The 22,078-nt window shown below is 43.7% G+C and overlaps 2 protein-coding genes across 2 annotated transcripts; one reads left to right on the forward strand and one right to left on the reverse strand.

Moving 5' to 3' along the window:
• Positions 1 to 1,936: 1,936 nt before the first annotated feature.
• On the reverse strand, positions 1,937 to 7,744 carry gdf6a (growth differentiation factor 6a; the record flags this gene model as incomplete). The annotated part of the gene is made up of 2 exons (XM_079227254.1): positions 7,381 to 7,744; positions 1,937 to 2,904 (listed from the first exon to the last, which is right to left on the reverse strand). Exons 1-2 carry the CDS (start codon positions 7,739 to 7,741, stop codon positions 1,937 to 1,939), a joined length of 1,329 nt encoding a protein of 442 aa, XP_079083380.1. The 5' UTR covers positions 7,742 to 7,744.
• Positions 7,745 to 14,783: 7,039 nt separating this feature from the next.
• Positions 14,784 to 21,243, forward strand: sybu (syntabulin (syntaxin-interacting); the record flags this gene model as incomplete). Its single annotated transcript, XM_079227238.1, has 7 exons — positions 14,784 to 14,807; positions 15,065 to 15,251; positions 15,907 to 16,107; positions 17,532 to 17,631; positions 17,717 to 17,878; positions 19,327 to 19,482; positions 19,889 to 21,243. The coding sequence occupies 7 exons, from the start codon at positions 14,784 to 14,786 to the stop codon at positions 21,081 to 21,083; spliced, it is 2,025 nt and encodes a 674-aa protein (XP_079083364.1). The 3' UTR covers positions 21,084 to 21,243.
• Between the last annotated feature and the right edge of the window lie 835 nt (positions 21,244 to 22,078).

The following is a 22,078-nucleotide window of genomic DNA, read 5'->3' on the forward strand; positions in this document are numbered from 1 at the left end:
AGACTGTTTACAAAGGGGAAGGGTATATTGGCTTACTGAAGGCAAAGGGCTCCATATGCACTTTATACACTCTTATTCTGGTGTTGATTCTTTTTTTTAAACCTTAAGCTTAGTCTGATTTGAAAAACATGTGTTTTAAGTGTGTGTGTGTGTGTGTGTGTGTGTGTGTGTGTGTGTGTGTGTGTGTGTGTGTGTGTGTGTGTGTGTGTGTGTGTGTGTGTGTGTGTGTGTAATTCAAGCATATGTAATCATCGAGGAAAACATATATGTATTTATTTTATTTGGGCCTGTATAATGTATTTATTAATCCATTGATAAAAAAGACAATTTGTTGGCCTCTTATTCCCTCATAAAGAAATATGATACTTTGTTTTGCTTGCTGGGGAAGTCAGACTCTCTTCAAAACACTTGAACATATGAAATGAATGCCAAAAATAGTTGCATGAATCATCAGAAGTACCAGGCTGGTAGACTTTGTTTTGAATTTTATTTGTACAGTAATGGTGTGGAATATTATCCAGTAATATATGTATATAAATGATCTTATATATCATTGTAAAAGCTCTTTACACTCTAACTGAATGCACCTCAAAACTCAGATCCTATATGCAATTATGAGGTAGACATTAATAATGGTATTTTCCACCCTCTGCAAAAAAAAGACAATATCGAATACACCTTAAATTACTCTTATCAATGTAAGAAATATATGATTATCATGGAACTCTGTACATCACAAATAATAAAATAATTATAGAATAGAAATTATACCGATTTGAGTGCATTTTGTATATTTACAAAGAAATGCCTTTTTCTCATTTCTTCATTCGTTGCACTTTGCAAAGTTTTCCACTGTACAAATATTTACAGCTCAAAAAAAAGTAATGAACAGCAGTGCATTCAAAGCTAATGTGCATTTAAATATCGTCTCGTTCGCGAGTCTTTTTCTTTCTTTCTTATGTTCGTCATCAGAGAAGACAAAGTCTCTCGCTGACCGACCGCGTGTCCTTGGCGCAGTCAGTTGCGGAAGTGCATTTCGTAAAGATGCAGACTTTTGAGCAAAAAAGTCCGCCTCAGTAATGTGCGCTTTTTTTTCTTCCTTTTTTTCTTTTTTATTAGAAGAGGGCCCCAGTCAGGCATAAGTCTGGTTGTGTGTTCTTTCTGTCCACAAAGGCGCGTGACGCCTCTCAACGTGGTCTCCAGTAAGGCAACACAAATAAAAAAAATCTCTTGAAGGTATTACCACCACCATCTTATCTCCTCTCCTCAGACCAGTCTGTGTGTGAGCGCGCGGGCGCGCGCGCCCGCGTGTGTGTGTGTGTGTGTGTGTGTGTGTGTGTGTGTGTGTGTGTGTGTGTGTGTGTGTGTTTGGTAGATTAGACATTCACCCCCTTTATTTAGAAAACAGGCACTGGCTCTGGCCTGTAATGACTCCAGCTGGACGGTGGCCATTGCGGCCTGGATGCACATACCCAAAAGGGTCCGGCCTGGCTGGCAGCATCACGCGGCAGAGCTGCAACAAAGCGCTGACAGGGAAAGAGCCCGCTGTCCTCTGGCCTCGGCACGAACAGGTGCGCGGTGGGACTCAATGGGCTTCCCATCTCTCGCCTTGTGGAGTCACACGGACACGTCTCACTCTCACGGGGAACAGAGGCCTGTTTGATGAGCGATGACTTGTTGCGTGGATGGGACTGAAGGCGTAACACGTTAAGGCAGAGAGTGTGAATTACTGTGACTGTTAAAGTCTGAATAAATGGCAGGCATCGCCTTTGTGTGCATCCCTTTTGAGTAAAAGACGAGGCGCGTCACGAGTCAAAGACGTTCAGACCTGCGAGGGACCCATCGAGACTCATCTTTGATTTTTGTTTGTTTGTTCTGTCTTTAAAAGTTGTCGTTGTTGTTGTTTATGGTTGTGGTTGTTCATGCACAAGGACCGCTACCTGCAGCCACACTGCTCCACCACCATGTCCTCGTACTGTTTGTACACCACGTTATTGCCCGAGTCGATGTACAGGATGCTGATGGGGCTGAGCTTGGTGGGCACGCAGCAGCTGGGCGGGGTGCTGTTAGGGTCCATGGAGTTCATGAGCGTCTGTATGATGGCGTGGTTGGTCGGCTCCAGGTGCGACCTCAGCGGGAAGTCGCACACCCCCTCGCAGTGGTACGCCTCGTAATCCAGCGGCGCGATGATCCAGTCGTCCCAGCCCAGCTCCTTGAAATTCACATGAAGCGCCTTTTTGCTGCACCTGGATTTGGATTTCTTCCCGTGCCTCTTGCCGTGCCGGTTGCTCAGCGCGGTCCTCCGCCGCCGCCGGGGGCCCTCCCCTTTGACCCCCCTCGGTGGCACCCCCTCCTCCTCAGTCGCCGCCGCCTCCTCCTTCTCGCCGGCCGACCTCCGCGATTTGATCTTCTCCTTCATCTCGTTGAACAGGTTCTCCCTCTTCTTGGAGCGCGTGTAGGCCACCAGGATGGCCTTCTCCTGCTGGGACCGGCCGCTCCTGTCCAGCCCCAGCCCCCTCAGGTCCACCTCGGTGTCTGATTTGCGGAGGGTGACGCGCAACTGGAAGCAGAGCTGGTTCCCCTGCTGGAAGTGATGATGAGGATGGTGGTGGGGGTGGTGATAATGATGCTGGTTCGCTTTGAACATGTCCCACGCGTCCAGAACCTCCCAGCCGGCCTTGGTGGAGTCCAGCGGGTCCAGAGACCTGGAGTCCAGCAGCCGGTCCGAGCGACAGGGGTAGAGCTGGATGTCGTAGAGGCCCGTCGTCTGCAGGGAAGGCTGCAAGTTCCCGGGCGCTCTCCTAAATATCCTTAATTCCGCCCCGACCAGCTCCTCTTTGTCTGAAAGGGTTGAGACATCAAACAGATACTTTTGTCTTCGCAGAGGAGAGTGCAAAAGATCGTCTGCAAGGATAAAAGAAGAAAATAATTGCAGTCAGATTCACTTAGGGTGTACAGTGTTCAGAGGGGGTGGGGGGAGGGAGGAGGGGCATTCTTCCACAGAGGCATCTCTCTCTCTTCTCTCTCTCCCTCTCTCTCTCCCCCCCGCCCCCCTCTCTCTCTCTCTCTCTCTCTCTCTCTCTCTCTCTCTCTCTCTCTCTCTCTCTCTCTCTCCGCCTCTTGTTTTTCAAACGTCCTGAACCTGCCTGAAACAAACTACAGTTGACAAGTCCTCAGTTTGGATAAGAATGAGAAAATAACGAAATCCATGACTATAGTATACTTACAAATTCGCTATTTCCCTCTAATTTGCTTTGATTTGAGTCCTTTCAAACTGAATTATCTTGATAATAAAACATTGTAATGCTAAAGGATATACGAGGATTAACTTGAACCTTTCTTAATTTCATTCCATGCACATGTGTTGCACATGAACAGTTTGTGAATGTATTCTGATGTAAAGCACTCGATATTCTCGTCACAGGACATATAATCGCTTTGCTCCCAATATATATATATATATATATATATATATATATATATATATATATATATATATATATATATTAAAAAATATTGTATCCACCTGTTATTCCAGGGCTGAAATTCGTTTTTGATATTGCAGTGACAATAATCCAATACAATCTGGTAAAAAGCAATGCCTCGCCACTTTTAATCAATGCCAGGATGTTTTCATGAAACGGCTCTGCTTTCATTCCACTCGATGACAGATTGATTATTAATTTCAAGCTCTTTGACAGAGTGGAAGTAAACTTTTCCTTCTCTCCGGTCTCAAACGGTCTTGGGCAGCAGTCAGAATATCCTAAAAGTGATTAGTATTCTCTTGCAGAGTTGGAAGGCGAAGAAAGAAAGAAAAACAAGGGGCCTATATGTGTAGGCCCCTGGGTGCTGCCAGACACAACGGACCAAAGGCAACATGCTGTACACTCAACTGAACAATACACAATTAATGCATTATTCCCTGCTGGAGACCCAGGAGGCCTGCAAATATTCCATCAATTAGACTGGAATATAACACTGAGGAACAATGCATGAAACAAGGCGTTAACGTTTCCAGAACACTATGTCTGCGTTTAAGAAGTCCGTGTTGGAAATGCATGTTGTAAATGCATGTTGGCTCAGAACAATGTATGTCTCACATGTGTTATCGTGCATATTGAGCTGTAAGCTTATTAAATAGACACAATTACAATGTTCTTAGTTTTGCTCCAAAATCCACTATAGCAAGTTATTTTGTGTATCTTTTTTTCGTTGATATCTCTTTTTCTCTCACGTAAAACGAAAATAATTCGGCAAATAGGAGTGAACCTATTTTTGTTTTTCTATTTCCTCAATTTTTTTCCTTTCTTTCGACATTTTGAATGCGTAAATGCAGAGTCCGGGGCAGAATTTAAAATACAAAATATAAATCTTAAAATAGGCTGGTGTAGTAATTAGTTGGGATAAGGGAATGACACATTTTCCACTGATTAAAAACACAAGGCTTTAAAACCTAAAAGCGGAATTAAATTGCCTGTTGAGATGAATGATGTGTGGTCTTTTCTTGCTTGTAAAATAAAAGCTGTTGCCTCGATTGATCGTCTCCATTTCTTTCTGAAATTAAAGAAAATAAAAGTTACATGCCGACATCTAAGAACCCCTGTGATATAATTTGTAAAACTAGCTCTGAAGAGATATTTGAATGTAGTTGTCAGTTTCCCTCCGTGAGCCCTGCCGAGTCAAACCGTAAAAGCAGATTGAAACCTTGTGCTCGTTTCAGTGACTTTGCGCGTATGGTCTGCATTAGGAATCTTTTATATATATATATATATATATATATATATATATATATATATATATATATATATATATATATATATATATATATATATATATAAGACCTCAAACAAATCGAATGCAAGTTCACCAAATAATTAACAGTTCTGAATTCCCAACTTCCTCATTAAAGCACTTCCCCTCTTATATTTCATCTCATCCTGCCAACGACAACATTCCCCTTAAAACGCGCCTGCACGGACTGACTGACTGACTGACTGCACACACTGTTGGAGTTATTGAGAGATATTCGTGTTGACAGTTTAAAAAATTTAGAGAGTTTTTCTTAATTTCATTATTATGTAAAAAAAAGGCCAATTTTTTCCATTACGCGTAAAATGCTTGACTGTGGATAATTGGGGGACAGAGAGTGCGGTGGACTTTATTGCCTGGTTAGAACGGCATCCTGTGCACTTCAGTTTGACCTTGTTGCTTGTATTTGATCAAATGCAAAACATGTTGTTGTCATATATGCCTCTGTTTGGAGAGAGAGAGAGAGAGAGAGAGAGAGAGAGAGAGAGAGAGAGAGAGAGAGAGAGAGAGAAAGAGAGGGAGAGAGAGAGAGAGAGAGAGAGGCCGGGGTGCACCATCTGCGCTTTAATGAGTTACCCCAAGTGCCAAAACTAATTTTCAAATTCGGGTTATTCTTTTCTGATCTTGCCTTTTCTGACCTCCAGGAAACACCCCGCTTGGTTTTATAAGCAACTTTAATTTACCTACAAAAGTGCGCGAGCCAAAGAAGCCGTAGATCATAGGTGCACTCAGTAAAACCTGTCTCTGCATGGATGAATAATGCGTAAAAGACGTAAAACCTGTTACTTTACGCGTCAAAAGCTGCCCCCGCGTGTATTTCTTTCCTGATGGAGGCAATTGAAATAACGATAGCTCCCCAGCTGAGGTCCATTTTGCAGGTTAATGCAATGCAACACTTGGGGGATGCTGGGAGGAATCCCACAAGAAACCAAAGGCGCTTGAGCTGAAAGAACGAGAAGAAAAATAATTTTCCGTAATTAAAGTGGCGCTCGCAAAGGGAGGTTCCGCAGTTAAGGAAAATAATAAGAAGAAGAAAAAAAACACTTCACAGCGGAGGAAGTGTTCTTTTTTTTGCCCTTAGTCGTTTTTTTGGTAATGTGCCCATCGTGGCCGAGCTGGGTCTTTGTGGAAGAATAGACAGTGTTGGATATGTTATGACATGAACACTCAATTAGATCACCGAGTTCAAATACTCCAATCAGCCGTTCGATGCCCAGCAGCTCTCAGAGGGCCCAGCTCGGGGTCAGAGGCAATGACACATCACATCAAAATCACAGGAGAAAGTGAGGCGTTTTTCCTATCAGATCACTTCACACTGCAAGAAATGACCACACGGACGAGCCTTTTAGCTTCATATTCAGTCTTTACACTTTTGTTCTCTCTCTCTCTCTCTCTCTCTCTCTCTCTCTCTCTCTCTCTCTCTCTCTCTCTCTGAAAACGAGCAAGTGTGAGAGAGATCACCGCATATATTAAATGCAGGGTTGTTGTTGTTGTTGTTGTTGTTTTAGCAAAATAAATAATCAACATTTATACATGACATTTCACTGTCTTGAAAAACAAGTTGATTTGCATTGGAAATGGCTGCAGTTACACCTCCACCGACTCTGGACTAAATAAGTCGTAATGATGGATATTTTTTTGCAGCGCACTCCGAGGCGGAGTGTTCCAAACAAGAGGGAACGCAAACAAAGATAGCTTTTATTTCTCCTGCAAAGATTAACTCGGCTTATATCCCTTTGTGTGCGCTGGATGTGTTTGTGTTTATCAGATTGTGTTTGTCCTCGCAGGCCCAGTCAAATCACTTGGTTACAGCATGTAAACTGACCCAAACACCTGCTTCTCACACCGACCCGCTCTGCCTTGGCCCCCAGCTCCCTTTGTCAGCACAAGTTGGCCAAACTGGGCAGCATAATGGCAACTGATTGGACAATTTTAATACGGGACGGATTTTGGGAGGATAGTCTCTCTTAGTATTTGAAAATGTTTATTTGTTTCTCAATGTTTGTGTTTGGAGATTCATTTTAAAAATCCTGTGGAACAACCACTGAAGTGCAAATCAGATTCCTCTGTATTCACGTGGAGGGAGCAGAGTAGTTTGCACTGACAGTGATTTACTGCCTTCATTTAGAGAGCGCCTTCATTAGTGGTTTACTGTCTTGTTACCGAGAGGTTAATGTAAGCGTAATATAAGTTAATACTTGGAAAACAAATGTTTGGTGTTTCGGCAGCTGTGCGGTAAATATATCCCAATACAATTACAAAACTGATTATGTACAACAGACAATCCTGCAGTTTTCAAACTTTTCTTCTGATAAACACTTATTCTCATGTTTTATTGATGTTTTGTGCGCGTAAAAGTGTACTTTTACATAATATTTGCCTGGTCTAAAACGTGCGTAAAAGTTGCCGCTGCGAGTTTGTTTTTCTGTACTTTTGTATGCATGAGTGTAGTTTTAAGACACGTTTGACGAAGATATATACAATATAATATTAGACCGGTGTTTTGAGGAAAAGCTGTCATCAAATCATGCAAGAATGAGCTGATGGAGCTGGCAACGGACTGAAACCAACCTGTTCCTCTGTCCACAAAACTTGTTATGGTGTTGGCAGATTTAGAGGAGCGGAAAAAGCTTGCGTTTAGTCCGAGCTTCTCTGCAGCCGAGTATGTCCTGTATATGGAGAGCATGTATTCATGCGGCACAATAGCGTCCTTTAGGTCTTCTTTGTGATGGCCCACGATAGGGTGCGTAGACGCGAGGATGTCTTTTAGGATCTTGGATGACCTTTGTCCGTCCCGATGAGAGATCCGGGCTCCCCGGTTCCTCCTCGGCGCAGAGGGAGAGATGATAGCAGCAGACTGGAAACACGGTATATTCCCAAGGAAAATGAGGAGCAGACCCAGATATAGCGCTACGAGTCGAGATGCGTCCATGGCTGGAAGAGTCGCCGGGAGATGTTAAGAAACTCCTGCTCAGTAAAGTTGGATTCGGGGGCCGCCGGAGTTGGAGATGGTTGTGCGCGTCAGGGTCGGAGAACTGCTACTTTTGCGCCCTCCGGTCGCACCAGAAGAAGTGCGTTTTGCGCTCTGGACTCCACACAAGAGCGGAGACTGTTGGGCCGAGGGAAACACGCCCACATGGCCGCTCGGTGCAGGGCTCCTTAAACAACTTCATGTCACAGAGCTCCAAACAGACGCGCTCTCGAGCCAACGGCCCGACACACACACGACAGTCCATGTGGGGAAGTTTTAGTTTGTGGTGCTGCTTTAGCAGCCAATTGCTGAAGTCATCTACACTGTCCGGGGAATTACGGTTCTGTTTATTTAGTTTGAATAATCTAGATTGTGACGTGACGTCTATTAGTAAATCAAACAATGCAATTAAACAGTTTTGCTCCTACCTCAAAGTTATTTTAGATATATGGTTTAGACTAAAAGCAAATTCCTTCTAAACATCAAAAACACACTTCTGTTCATGCAGATGTATAAAGTTTACCAAAGATGCAGGTTCAATTTTTTTTCAGGCAACACTTAAACAGAGTTAAAGTGCACTTCAAATCAGATTAGATTAGATTTTACGCACAGATAGACTGAAAACTCAAAACGTGTGATCATAAAGCAGCAGCGTTTTTTAAATTGTTTTAAAGATACATTCATTTGTTCAACTGTATTTAACACATGTATTAGATACATATTGAATTATAACTAATAATAACCTTAATTAATAAGGCAAATTACATTTCAGTATTTATTTTGTGTTGAGCATTTTAAGAGGAGATAATCAACGGAAGGGCAGAGGTCTCGTTCATTTTAAATGTAACTTAGAGGCGATCGCAGCAAACTCTCAACATTTCTCAACATTTACTCAAACGTTTTAAATAACACGAGTGACCTCTAGCGGATATTCTCATTTATTACACCCCGATGTCGACGAGAAGGAAACCAGGACAAATGCTGCATTCACGTCCTCTGGGTAAATCTGGCAGTACGGCTCTAAGTTTAAACAGTTTCGTTCAGATGAGCTACCACTTATGCATGTAGTGTTTGCAATGGAAACATGCCACAACAAAATAAAATTGAACAAGTTACACGGCTGTCATCTCAAATGGTGAAAGTAAGCCATTTCTTATATTGAAGGTGAACATACAATTCGCCAAACTTCTGTTCAATGACCATTTGACAATGATGGAAACATCAAGTAGGAAAGTATTATCTCCATGTTACCTGAATGCATCATCAAGGCACGTGATTTCTACTTTTCAAATGTCCCAACTGTGTCATGATGCATTAAATGAACTATTTATGTTTCTCTGACTTTAAAGTAGCTGTCCCTCGCCATATATACAGCCTAATATTGTACCAGATGCAGTCATTTGCCATATTACAATGCCACGTGTTCACATGATGTGCTCCCAAACAATTGAAAGAAGACACAATGATATGAAAGATCAACAAAGAAAGGTGAATCATGTAACAAGTTGATTTGCATCAAGAACAAATAATAATTAGATGGTGTCACTTCCTTTAATCTTAAAAAACAGTTGTGATCCGGTAAAAAGTGGTGGGGTCTTCATGCAAATCCATAACTTGTGTGACATCATCTCGTTCCAGCAGAGGGCCTCAGTGATCAGAAGACAAACTGCAGCTCATAAGTCACATGCTAACATTTGATCCAGTACCACCCAGTGCCCAGTGCTTCTTCAGAACCCAATCTGATGCACACGTGATGTTGTGAACGCCTCTGCAAACACAACATGAACGCATGGCCCAAAGGCTGTATTTCAGAGAGTTACATGGCACCATTTGGTCCACTATAGGGACTGACAATCTCCCACTAATCCCCCTACCTCATTAAATTGCGCAGTTGTTAAGGCAAACAGTATGTTTTTACATTGCAGAATCTGTAAGAGTCACCGCGATACACTGGCATGTGAAGCGCATGCGCTGACTATAAACTGTTACAAATTGGGAGGGGAGCCGCGAGCGCCTGCCTCCCTGATTTCAGCACCACGGAGAGCAAACTCGCGGAGAGGAAGTCAACCCACATTGCCCATCTCTGTCCACATAGACCTCCTGCGTGTGTTCAACACATGCTCGGTCTATATGTCACGTTTTTACAGCTGGAATCGCATAATGTAACTCCGTCAGCGACATGGTATTGAGGAAATATTAAATTCCCCAAATACATACGGGAGGATACGAAATATATACAATGAGGTAATGTCCATATCATATTAGAGCGTGTATTTATGAATGAAATGGACATTTCGATTCATATGAAATGTGTCATGTACATGTTGATCATATATGCCAGATTGCCACACAAACACGTCACTGCATATAGCCTGCGTATTACACAGCAGCCCGTCTGCAGACGGCTCTGTTTGATGGACGGGAGCGAGTGGTTAAGTCATGCCTCTCGCGTTATGTAACACACTTGGGAATGGTATAGTCATATCGCGCGTGCACCGTCAGTGGTATCGCTTCCCGTCCAATCGCGTGTGTCCTCCTAGCTGTCTGCGCACAGCTCTCTCCTCCACCCGACATCCAAGCAGCAGATCGGAGGCTGCCACCGCCGGAGCAGCACCAGCAGCAGCGGAACCCGTTTGTGCCTCACCGACTGACGCGAGGAAACCACCGTCACACATCCAGGCAAGCATGTCGTTTATTTTCCTTTTCCCGGAAGATCATTTCAAACAATCCACCATTCCCCTTGGGTTGAGAAATTAGTACAAAATAACATGAAACTATTCACAGGGAGGGAGAGGAGAGGAGAGGAGAGGAGAGGAGAGGAGGGAGGAGGGGTTGTTTACAAGTTCAGGAACCAGTCTTTTGTCGAATCAACCATGATCCATGTTTTGGGTGGTTCTGGGTGAAATGAGGACACATGAGGTTGGATGTTTACATCACCCTCATTGCTTACAATTATATATATATATATATATATATATATATATATATATATATATATATATATATATATATATATATATATATATATATATATATATATATATATATATATATTACATTTTATTCTAGAGACATCTCCCGGAGGGAGAGAGAGAATCAAAAAAACATTCCCAGCAACTGTGGGGTGCCAGATGAAACAAAACATAATCCTCATCTCTGCATACATCATGATAGAATACAACACAATCCATTTGAGGTGTGGGAGAAGACGCTGTGGTAGACAGAGGATTTCAGGACACGGAGATCTCACAAGCCTTTATAATGAAAATGGCTTTGAAGTGAGATGTTGGAAACAAAAGGGGGGCATGTAAACATATGGGAGGGTCCTTTCAATGGTTACAGTAGTGGTTCTATTTCGGTGGGGGGGGGGGGGTATTTTATACATGTTAAATTTAGTTTATTGTGAGAATTTATTGAGAAGTATTTTTTACAATTCTCGCCTGTGGAAGCATTTGGTGCTGAGACGCAGAGAATGATACCAATGATGAATTTGATCAAAACAGTCAGCTATGTGGTACAAACCTAATAAACATCTGCTGTACTATCAAGAATCAGCGTTATCAGCGTTGGCATTGGCTATGTGCTTTATGCTGCCTGGGATGATCACTGAAAGTCAAAGTGATTGCTCAGTCTTGATGTCATGCAATGGTGACGCAGTCTGTTTGAGGGCCTGAGGAGCTCAGAGCAAGTAAGGATGTGCTGCACCGAAAAGGATGACCTCTTTCCATTTTCAGAGTACAGGTTTCCTGCGCATAGCCATATAGATGCTCAGTTAGGATCCCGCAGTGTGCATCGAATGTCGTCATCACCGAAATTACACAATTTAACAGATGGAGTGACGGGGTAAATATAGATATGGAATAAACAGCTTCACATTAGTCCGTGTGAGTTATCAACATTGAAAAGACTGGCATGGATTAAGGGAATTCATCATCCACGCCCACGCCATGCTGTTTTAAAAGCACACCATCTGGATACGGGAAACAGCTTCAGTGGAGGCTTAGAGACTTGTTTACCAGTCATGTACACAGGATCTCAGCATCCCACCGACCAGCGTACATCCAAGTCTACCTTTCCCAGTTCATCTACTCCCTAATCAGGCCACTCTTATGTATGTATGGTTGAGTTGTTGGAGTGACTGTGTATCGCTTACACAGACTGGAGCAGTTCGTCATGCTCGAGAGAGCTGAAAATCCTGTGTTTTGCAACTTAGATAATGCTTAGCCTGTTGCCCAGTGGGTAGCCAATCAACATTGTCTGGAGTCATGCAGAGGATCCGGGTGCATAATCCTACTTTACATGGGCCGGTTCAGGTTAAGTGCAAACACAAGGGAAACAGGCAAAAATGTCACCACAACTCAGATGAAAATAATTCTAATTACAGTGGCAGGTGTCTGTATCCATAACAAAATAACATACGACGATTCCTTTTTGAATGACTTGGCTCGTGGATGCCACAGTCTAATCTCTGATACTTTTTTTTTCATCTTCTGATGAAGCCTCCTGCATTTCATTTCATAACCCCTCATGAAGGAAATGCAGGAGGCTTCATCAGAAAATGAAAAAAAGTAGTTGCATGAGTAGTTGCATGAATTTATAAAAATCACTTCCTAAAATAGAAAAATGCCACTCTCTCCTCTCAACCACACCCTGTTTATTGAAATATTTCAGCCCCGATCATTCATTTGCCTCAGATCTAAATTCTTGTCTAGCACTTTACTAGCCATAAATCAAAGGCTCATTGGAAGAATTCCTATCTTCATGGCTTCAGTTTATTTTATTTCCTGAGCTCAAGGACACAATGTTCATTCAGTCTGAGAAAAACACGACACAGCTGAATGGCAAACACCCCCACGCCACCTCGGCACACTCTAGATATTTTCTCAGTGAAGGACTCCGTCTCAGGATGAGCAGAAGAAGCATACACTCTTGTGCAGATTTACACATAATTGGTCCCATCTAGCTGGAGTTGTTAATGCAGCGCTTTGCCCTTGGTTGCTAAGACTGTTGCTATAGGGCATGGCTGTTCGATGCCTATCATCTCTGCTGTCTGCTGTGCCAGTGCGTCAGGCAGCTGTGCAGTGCCACAGTATAATGATGCTGTGGTTGCCTGAAAATAAAAGTGAAACTGGAGGCAAGGTGGTGTTGGCCACACAGCACACAAATCTATCTTTGAGCCTGATCAAAAAAAGAAAAAAAAAAGAGGTTTGAGTTTGATTCCCAGGAGTCTCTGCTCTATTTTTGCAATCCTCTTTGAGTCTCTGTGGTTTGAAGAAAGAGGATTTTGCACGAGTCTGGGCTGCTCAGACAGGGCACGTGGCTCATATTCGGTCAAGTGGTGATATCATTCTGTTGTTGGTCGGGGTTTGTTTGGGGAATCTGGATGATCAAGGCAAAATGTAAGAAAAAGTATACCATGTGGATGAAGCAAGTGTTCGGGTTCACCGATGCGGCATCAGCACACAGGCCTTGGGGTCAATTACATCATTTCCAATGCAAAAAAACAAACATGTATGCTCTTACGGAACTGACCCCTTTATAGGCAACGTCGCTGAGAGGAGATCAACAGGCGAGAGGACGTGAAGTGATTGTATAAAGTTTAGTCAAGCGTGAGAGAAATTCTGCATTATTTAATTCAAAGCATCAATAAAATATGTTTCTTCCTTGTGCATTTACAGAACGAAAAGTTTTGACAAGAGTTCATCACTACTTTTGTCTCTACTTGTGACCTTTTTTCTGAAGATATTTCCGTTATATCGCTCCGTCGCCAATTATATCTCAATAATAGAAGAACTTTGTAGCTTTTGGCCGGCAGCCCCACAGTTTTGGCACAGAAGGATGATAAGGAGAATTAGTGCAGTGTTAGTGGACACCTTTCATCTGGTATTGGGCTGCATTGGATCATCTGAAACCAAGATGACTTTGACGAAAAGCAAGAATATGAAGAGTAATACCAATCTTTCGTCTTTCTATCTGTATCTGTGAAGACTCTGAACTCTAAATTAGCATTTGTCGTATCTCTTATGCTGTTTTTAGCCACACTATCTTGGCTCTAAGGAAATCTAATGGTCGGCTCACCACTTTGGTCCAGACTGAAAATCTCAACAACTGGTTGATGCATTGCAATGCCATTTAGCAACGCCGCTCATGGTCCCCAGAGGATGGATCCTAAAGGCTTTTCCTCTCGCAACACATTGACATTGTCATCTGTGATTCAGAGTGAAATTTCCCGACAACCGTTGGATGGATTGTGGGGAAATTTTGTACGGACATTCATGATCCCTTGAGGATACATTTGAATGACCTGACCTTTCATCTTGTGCCACCAGCAGGTCAAAGTTTTCATTTTATTCAGTAATATATCGCAGCATATACATGATGGATTGCCTTGAAATTGTGTACAAACATTCATGGTCCACAGACCATTGATCCTCATGAGTTGGAGAAGCCCTGACCTTTCCTCTAGTGGCACCGCAAGGTTGACATTTTTGTTGATGACATTCCAACCATCCTCAGCTGTACGGACTGATTCACAAACTTTGGCATGTTAACAAGCCAAACTAAGCTGTTATATATGTACCTGCTAAACGTTAACATAACATTATCATCACTATGAGCATGCAGTCATTAGCATTTAGCTGAAAGCACTGCTGTGTGTGTGTTTTTTTGCTGTTAAATTAGCTGTATTTGTCATCATTTGACTGTTGTTGACACATTCTGATAAAAAAAGGTATGTTTATTTCTAGGCTCTACATGTAGAATTTCTCTCATAAATTGTGTGTGTGTTGGCCATGGCTCTGGGCTTCTCGTGCCATCTGTACCAGGCAGGATGTGTGTGTATGTGGGAGCGGCATAGCAGAGTTCAGACAGAGGGTCCTTGTCTGTAACGGGTTTGAGCGCCACGTCAAAGCGCTGCCACATATGCGGACCACAGAAAAAAATAACTTTGCTTATGCTTCTCCTCGTTTTTCATTTCGCAGAGCAAAACGCAGAGTGAAGCACAATGGGACCGTTCCAAGAATATGAGGTAAGTCTTATCATTGCGTCTAGACACGTTGAATGAGTTTTTTTTTTACAAAGAAGTGTCTTTTTTGAAAGCAATGTAATAAAGAGAAACATGAATTAAAATGTGACCTTGCAGTCATCATGAGGCACACAACAATGAGAACAAAATCAAGTATTTCAATAACTTGAAAATATGCCATCCTGAAAAAGAAGGTCCACTGAGTGAAGGTGGGTGCTACATCCCTGCCTGCAGCTCTGACCGATGTTGCTTTGAAACAGGAAAAGAAGTCACCGGAGAAAGGAAGCCCCCGCAGCCGCATCCCCCGTTTGGTTCTCCATCCCTTCAGACCAAAAGTCAAAGATTCGCCTCTGTCTGATTCACCGTTGTCAGAGGAGGAGGGGAAGGAGTGTGACGTCAGCTCAGACCACTCCAAGAGGACCATCAGCACCAACAGCTTTTGCTCTGGTAAGAAGTGCAGCTCCAGTCTGAGGACACCAGATACTAATGCCATATACAGGCTTTCGGGTGCAAGATTGTATTGGTTGGTTGGGAAAACGTTAAATCCTTACTGTGTGATGAAAGCAGTGAGGCATTCACTTCCTCTAAGGTCAGCCAAATTAATTCATTAATTAAAGTAGTACAAGTAAAAGTACTCACTATGCACAAGGGAACTTTGTGTTTTACATTTCATCATATGCATAAACATGTGAGCAGCATGTTATTGTTAGCTGGTTGTTAGCAAGGTTGGAGCTGATTTTATATGATGGTCGTTTTTTGGTTATTCCCTAGAATGTATTTCCTGCATGCTGGATTATACAACCTCCAACAAAAAATGTAGTTTTCCTTAACAAACACAGGGAAGTAAAGACAAGGACTACATTCGAGAAAATCCCTATGTAATTGTGCGCGTGTGTGCGTGTGTGTGTGTGTGTGTGTGTGAACACTTAAAACCACAAGCACTTGACAACTTTCTTAAAGTGAGCAGCCGTTGTGAAAGCTGCTGTATCAGCCAAATAACACCCAGACTTGAACCTTGAGCTCTGACTGACTGCCTGTGTTCACTGCCTGCGCCGCGCTGCCTGTTATTGGTTATTACTGTCTGTGTGCCTGTCTACAATAGATGACACCGGCTGCCCCACTAGTCAGTCTGTGTCCCCCTCCAAAACCCCGTCAGGCTCAGAGCAGAGTGCCCACGGCTCGCCGGTGCTGCCCGAGCGCAAGACCAAAGGGAAGAGGGTGAGGGTGATGGCCGAGTGGAGCGGCGAACCACGGAGCGCCCCGAGGCACAAGAGGGAGCTGAGGTCGGCCATGAAAGCCAGAGGTAAAGGAGAACACACATGAAGATAAACGCGTGAACATGTTTTAGGTTGTTCAGGAAAAAGCAGAATGAATATCAACAACATTTTAATTTTGATCATGATCTGATCCTATAATATGAAAATAATTAGATTGTAGTGTGTTGATTCATATATATATATATATATATATATATATATATATATATATATATATATATATATATATATATATATATATATATATATATATCCACTTCTGCATGCCAATGCTTCCTCAAAGACCAAAATACAATAACTTTGTTTTGGTCACATGTCAGCAGCGAGCAGATTTCTCTGGTATGTTGACCTGAACAAACAGTGGCTGCTTGCCTTAAAGGAGAATAATAACTGGAGAGAAACAGAAACTGTACACTGTCTTTATCACAAAAATCTCCCCACTTTTAATTTGAGGAAAGAGAAGAAGAAGAAAAAAACTGCTTGATCATGAGGAGGACAGCTGATTGGTTGAGGAGAAGGTTTGGGAGCTTAGCCAATTAGGCTGATTAGCAGGAGGTTAGTTCACTGGTTGACTGTGCACAGACCAGCAGTTTGACTCACAAAGTGGTGGAGAATCACGTTGGAATATTTTCTTTGTCACAGTCATCACAGGACACAAATATGGTTTTGTTTGATGGTAAAAGGTGCTACTCAGGTACGGCTTTACATTTCTTCTTTAATCACTTATTTAATCAGCGTTTTTTTTCTCTGCTTAAACAATTAAGCGGGAAATGTTCTTTCTTGTTGAACATTCATATTCAGTGACTGAATATCATTGGCTAACTCTGCAGCGTGAATGGTAGTTGCAATGACCATGACGTGGTTTCAAAGGTTATATATTATGGGGAACTATACGCCAACCAAAAGCTGCTGTTTGAGACTGTATGTGTCGGGCTGTGCTATCTGGTCCCTCCATTAGGGAGACATGATGGAGGCCCTGTTTACAGACACTAGAATCCTTACAGACAAGGAAAAGAAGAAAATGTACCACAAATGACGGAACAGAAAAAGCGCGTTAGTGTTGGTGATATGCTGAATGTTGAGGCCATAAAGTAAGATTAAAGCTTTTTCTGAACAGCAAACACTGAGAGGTCGTAGGCTGGGACCACAAGCGGGCAACAACAAACATGATTCTTTGGGGAGGCACATCGTGTTTGCTTTGCGTCATACATTTTTAAATATGGATGTTGGCATGAATAGGGGGATTATTTAGTCCGCAGACTGACTCAATGGCTATCAAGTATTTCTAATGTTTGCTCATTAGCCACCACTTGGTATCACCAGAACAAGTGAGGCTGCAGCAGGGACACTGTGTTGACTTGAGCAAGGATGTGTTTTTATTCCTTATTAATTGATAGAGGAAGATGTTGTATTGTCTCGAGTGCTGAAACACAGAAGGTTGTCCCTGCAGGAAGTGAGGCCGACTTCAGCTCCTCCAGCAGCACAGGCAGCCTGAAGACCAGGGAGAGCCTCGCCTGCGTTTCAGCTGGAAAGCGGGCTCCTTCACGCAGGTATGAGGTTCATCCGTAAAGTCTGCTGGAATACGACCCGTCTATCTTAACTCAAACATCATCTCAAATGCTTTCTTTTATCAAGTCGTGGCTCCCACGTCAGGCCACTCCCAGTGTTCAGGCCACCCGGGAGCCCCACAGCCAGCCGCAATGCAGAGCTCTACGCTCCCTACAGGACTCCTCCCAAGGCGGCCGCCTCCTCCACCACCACCACCAGCAGCAGCTGCAACTCCAGCCCCACCTCTAGGTATACCAAGCACGGCTCTCGCGTCATGCATCATTAATGGTAGCAGAACACCGGTTGTCGGGTTTTAGAAATTGACGAAGAAAAGTTGCGTGGCCTTCTGGTCATGTCTTACCTTTCCACATTTCTCCTACTTGGATTCATTCCACATCCAACCTTCCCTAGTTGAGGGATAAATACGTGTGTTTTGGAGACTTGAGAGATTTGGACTGTGGCTCCGGCTCATGTGCAGCATAACGATGAGTTAGAGTTAGAGAGTGAGTGGGTGGGTGGGTGGGTGGCTGGATTATGCTCGGACTGTTTTATCATTTCCTCTCTTGCAGCCGTCTGGGATTATACCGGTCATGATTTGGCTGTGGTTGGGATTAATGAGGATTTAATACAGCAAATGTCTGAATATGGCACCCAGACCGTGACCCTACAGACTGCACCCGAATCGTAACAGGATTGGAGTGAACGCACCTTGGTTCGGAAGAGAGAACAGGGTCATAAATATTAAAAAAAGGCAGAATTGATGAGGTGAACTGAATAGCCTGAAGCTCAAATGTGTTTGGGACCCCCATGGATTACTGACATGGTGCTGCAGGCTCTGTATTACTTGGAAGGTTTACTTCTTAGGCTTGTTGGCAGCTCCGCCCTGCATACGATTCAACCTAAAAATCCTCTCTGCAGTATAAATGACAAAATATTCAACCCACAGCCTTTTTAGTTTATATGCAGTCGTGGAATCTGCTCTCTTTATCTCCTGTTTACAGCTCCCCATAAAAAAATTATAATCCTCCACTCTTGTCACATTAGGATGTCGTGCTGTCAGCTTTCCTAAGAGTCATGTGACATCTTTTCTTCTGGCATGCTACCTTCTCCTAGGCTGTTTCTATTTCTGGCAGGGATGCAGAGCCTCGAGTATCCCAGGTTGCTAGGATATTGTGCTTGTGGAAGAGGGGGGCTTACATGCTGCTTTTCATATTGTCCAAATCCACCCACTCGTCCTCTAACGGGGGAAAAAGGAAACTCTCTTTTTATCAATTCTCTTTGAGAATGATGAAACGCAGATCAGGAAATGCAAAGGGAATTTGAATGCTAATACCATTTAGCATCTAGATTATGGTGGGGTTTTTTTTTCCCCAATATGATGATTTTGTTCCTTTCCATGTGCTTGTATTTAGATAAACCAGCATTTTAGGTAACCCTAACCCCCCTCTCGTCTACATGCCAGTAATCCTGTGTCGGACAGTAATTCCAGGCCTCAGAGCATCTGCTCTGACAGCACTTTCTCCCGACAGACAAATTACCGTCTGCAGGAAACTATTTTACCTTTTTTAAGAGTCAAATTGTTTTTTCTGCTGTTTCTTCAAAATGTTGGGAACTGATGAGAAAAACAATGCTTCCAAAGCAGTCAATGTTGCCCTTTTTTTTTTTTTAATCAACCTAATGGTCTCTTTCACCAACAGAAGAGCGAACCCGCACCGCTTCCACTCCTGCGGGGACAACCATGGTATCAGACCCCCGAACCCTGAGCAGTATCTCACCCCTCTACAGCAGAAGGAAGTGGCCATCAGACACCTGAAGACCAAACTGCTGGAGTCTGAGAACACAGTCCGTGACAGGTTTGTGCAGATTTCACAGCACAGAAGCTCTTGTCATTGTATTTGTAGGTTATGGCGGGTTTTTTTCCTCTAAGGAACGATGGTCATATTGAGGGTTTGAATCTACTGGGAAATTCGTAGCATGTCATCTGATGGTGGTGAAACAAACGAGGCCACTTATTTAAACCATTTGATTCATCTGCTCTGCTTTGCGTCTCTTAAAGAGTTATATAAGTAGTTCGCCGTTACATTATACAATTAATCTCTTGTCGAGAGTTGGATGAAAAGATTGATGGCCTTCTCGCATCAAGTGGCATCCATTTTCTTATCCAACACTCGGCAAAAAACGGAACACCGGCCGGAGGAAATTAAGGAATAGTTGGACATTTTGGAAAATCTGCTTGACTTTTCTTTTTCTCTTCATTAGAGAGACGGAGGTTGAGGAGCTTAAGTCCCAGCTTGGCAGAATGAGGGAAGACTGGATTGAAGAGGAGTGTCACCGGGTGGAGGCTCAGCTGTCCCTCAAAGAGGCTCGCAAGGAGATCAAGCAGCTGCGCCAGGTGGTGGAAACGATGAAGAGCAGCCTGATGGAGAAGGACAAGGGAATACAGAAGTATTTCATCGACATCAACATCCAAAACAGGAAGCTGGAGTCCCTGCTGCACAGCATGGAGCTCGCCCAGAGCGGCACCAGCCTCCAGGACGAAAACACCTTGGACTTCCTCTGCGACAGCCCGACTGACCGCGAGAAGAAGATGGTGGGCGAGGAAGAGGGTGGACTGGAGCTGGGAACGCAGGGCGCGGAGGCGATGGCGGACAGCGGGCTGCTGGTAAACGATGAGATGGCCAACAGAGCGGACATTTTGGAGCAGGTCTTCATGTCCACTGCGGTGGATTTTAGTCACGACTGTAGTGGCAAGCTGAGTGGCGGCACAGAGTCTGGGCCTGGGGTGTCTGTGTCTGCGCTGTCAGAAGAGGGACAGTTGATTGATGACTCTACTGCGCCACCACTGGCTCCACCAAACACCATGGTGTCCACCACCATCACCCTCTCCTCGAGCACACTCTCCCAGGAAGATAAAGGGATGCAGACCGACACAATGACCGTGTCTCCAGACTTGCAGACGGTGCTCCTCCAGCTGCTCAAGTTCCATGGGGCGACGGGGCTGGACACGGCTCTGTCGGCCTCGAGCGGTCTTATGGGTCTCCCAATCCTGCCCACCTCCACCACTGCCAGTCTCCCCGAGTCGACGCCCCCCCAACCCAGCGTGTCCGGTCCTGCTCCCCCAGAGAGCCCCGACACCTCCAGCGACTCCGGCCTGTGCTGCTCGGATGCTGCGGAGAGCCGACGGTTCATGGAGGAGCTGGACTTCAGCGTCGGCGAGGAGGAGCCTCGTCTGTCTCCGGGACTGGGTGTGGTCGGCAAGCGCTACTGGAGCAGCAGCTTCCTGGTGGACCTGGTCGCGGTGGCAGCCCCCGTGCTGCCCACGGTGGCCTGGCTGTACTCACGGCATGGTGTGGACGGGAGTGCTCCGGTTTACAACATCGCAGCGCTCATCAGGGGCTGTTGCATCATGGGATTGCACTCTCTTCGTCACGTCACTCACAGGCCAGATGCGTAAAGGCTTCCACCCCGCATGCACACGCCTGACCTTGAACTAAAAAGCACTTAAGCATCTTTTCAAGAGTATTTGAGAGATTTATTGCATTTTTGTTCAACACTCTATTAATGTAGTTATTTTGGTTACACTGTTACTTTGCACTGTACAGTTACCATGAGTTGAAGCAAAATGGTGACACGAAAGGGATTATTTACAAAGGGGGTTATTTATTTATTTATATATCATTGACATGTTAAAAAACTGACCATCTGTGTAGATGGTCGTGTGTTATCATTGTCGTCTGGTGTCTCTAGTTTTCCTTGTTTAAAAAAAAAATAATAAAAATGAATCTCATATTTTGAGGGGGGGGGGGGGGTGAAAGATTGAATGTTGGTTTCAATTTGATGGGTTTGAAAAGTCCACCGTTTTGAGTTATATGTTAATAAAGAAACCTTCAGCCAAAGCTTTAATGTGAGTTCACTGCTATCGGTGTGTGTGTGTGTGTGTGTGTTTTTTTTTTTTTTTTTTTTGTTTTCCTCCCAGGGAGTAGAGCTTTATTTGGTACAGCCTATGTATTGTTCATAGAAATAATCTGCTTCAAAGCAATCAACACTTGTTATGTGCCTGAGCTATGTGCAATACTGGTAATTTACATAAAATGTCCTTGTATCTTTATTAAAGCATGATAAATTCTGGCCACGCATTGTGACATTTTTATTTTGTGTTTAATTGGGGGGGAATGACTATGGGGACGATTGATAAAAGTTTGACTTATGTAAGACTGTGTACAAATGGCGAAGCCCAGGTTTCTTCATTTGCACAAGATGTTCACATGAATTAATAAAAAGCAAAACTGTCGCTTCGTGCAACCAAGCAGTGTTCTCGTGACGGCTCTGCTTGCGTAAAAGCTTTCCTGGCCTGTGTTTGCAGACGTCCCCTGGGTTGTGGTGCTGACAATGTGAAGTGCATTAGATCCACTTAACTGGGACCTCAGAAGCTGTAAAAAATCATCTGTG

The sequence above is a fragment of the Taurulus bubalis genome (assembly GCF_910589615.1).
Source record: "Taurulus bubalis genome assembly, chromosome: 12".
NCBI lineage: Eukaryota > Metazoa > Chordata > Actinopteri > Perciformes > Cottidae > Taurulus > Taurulus bubalis.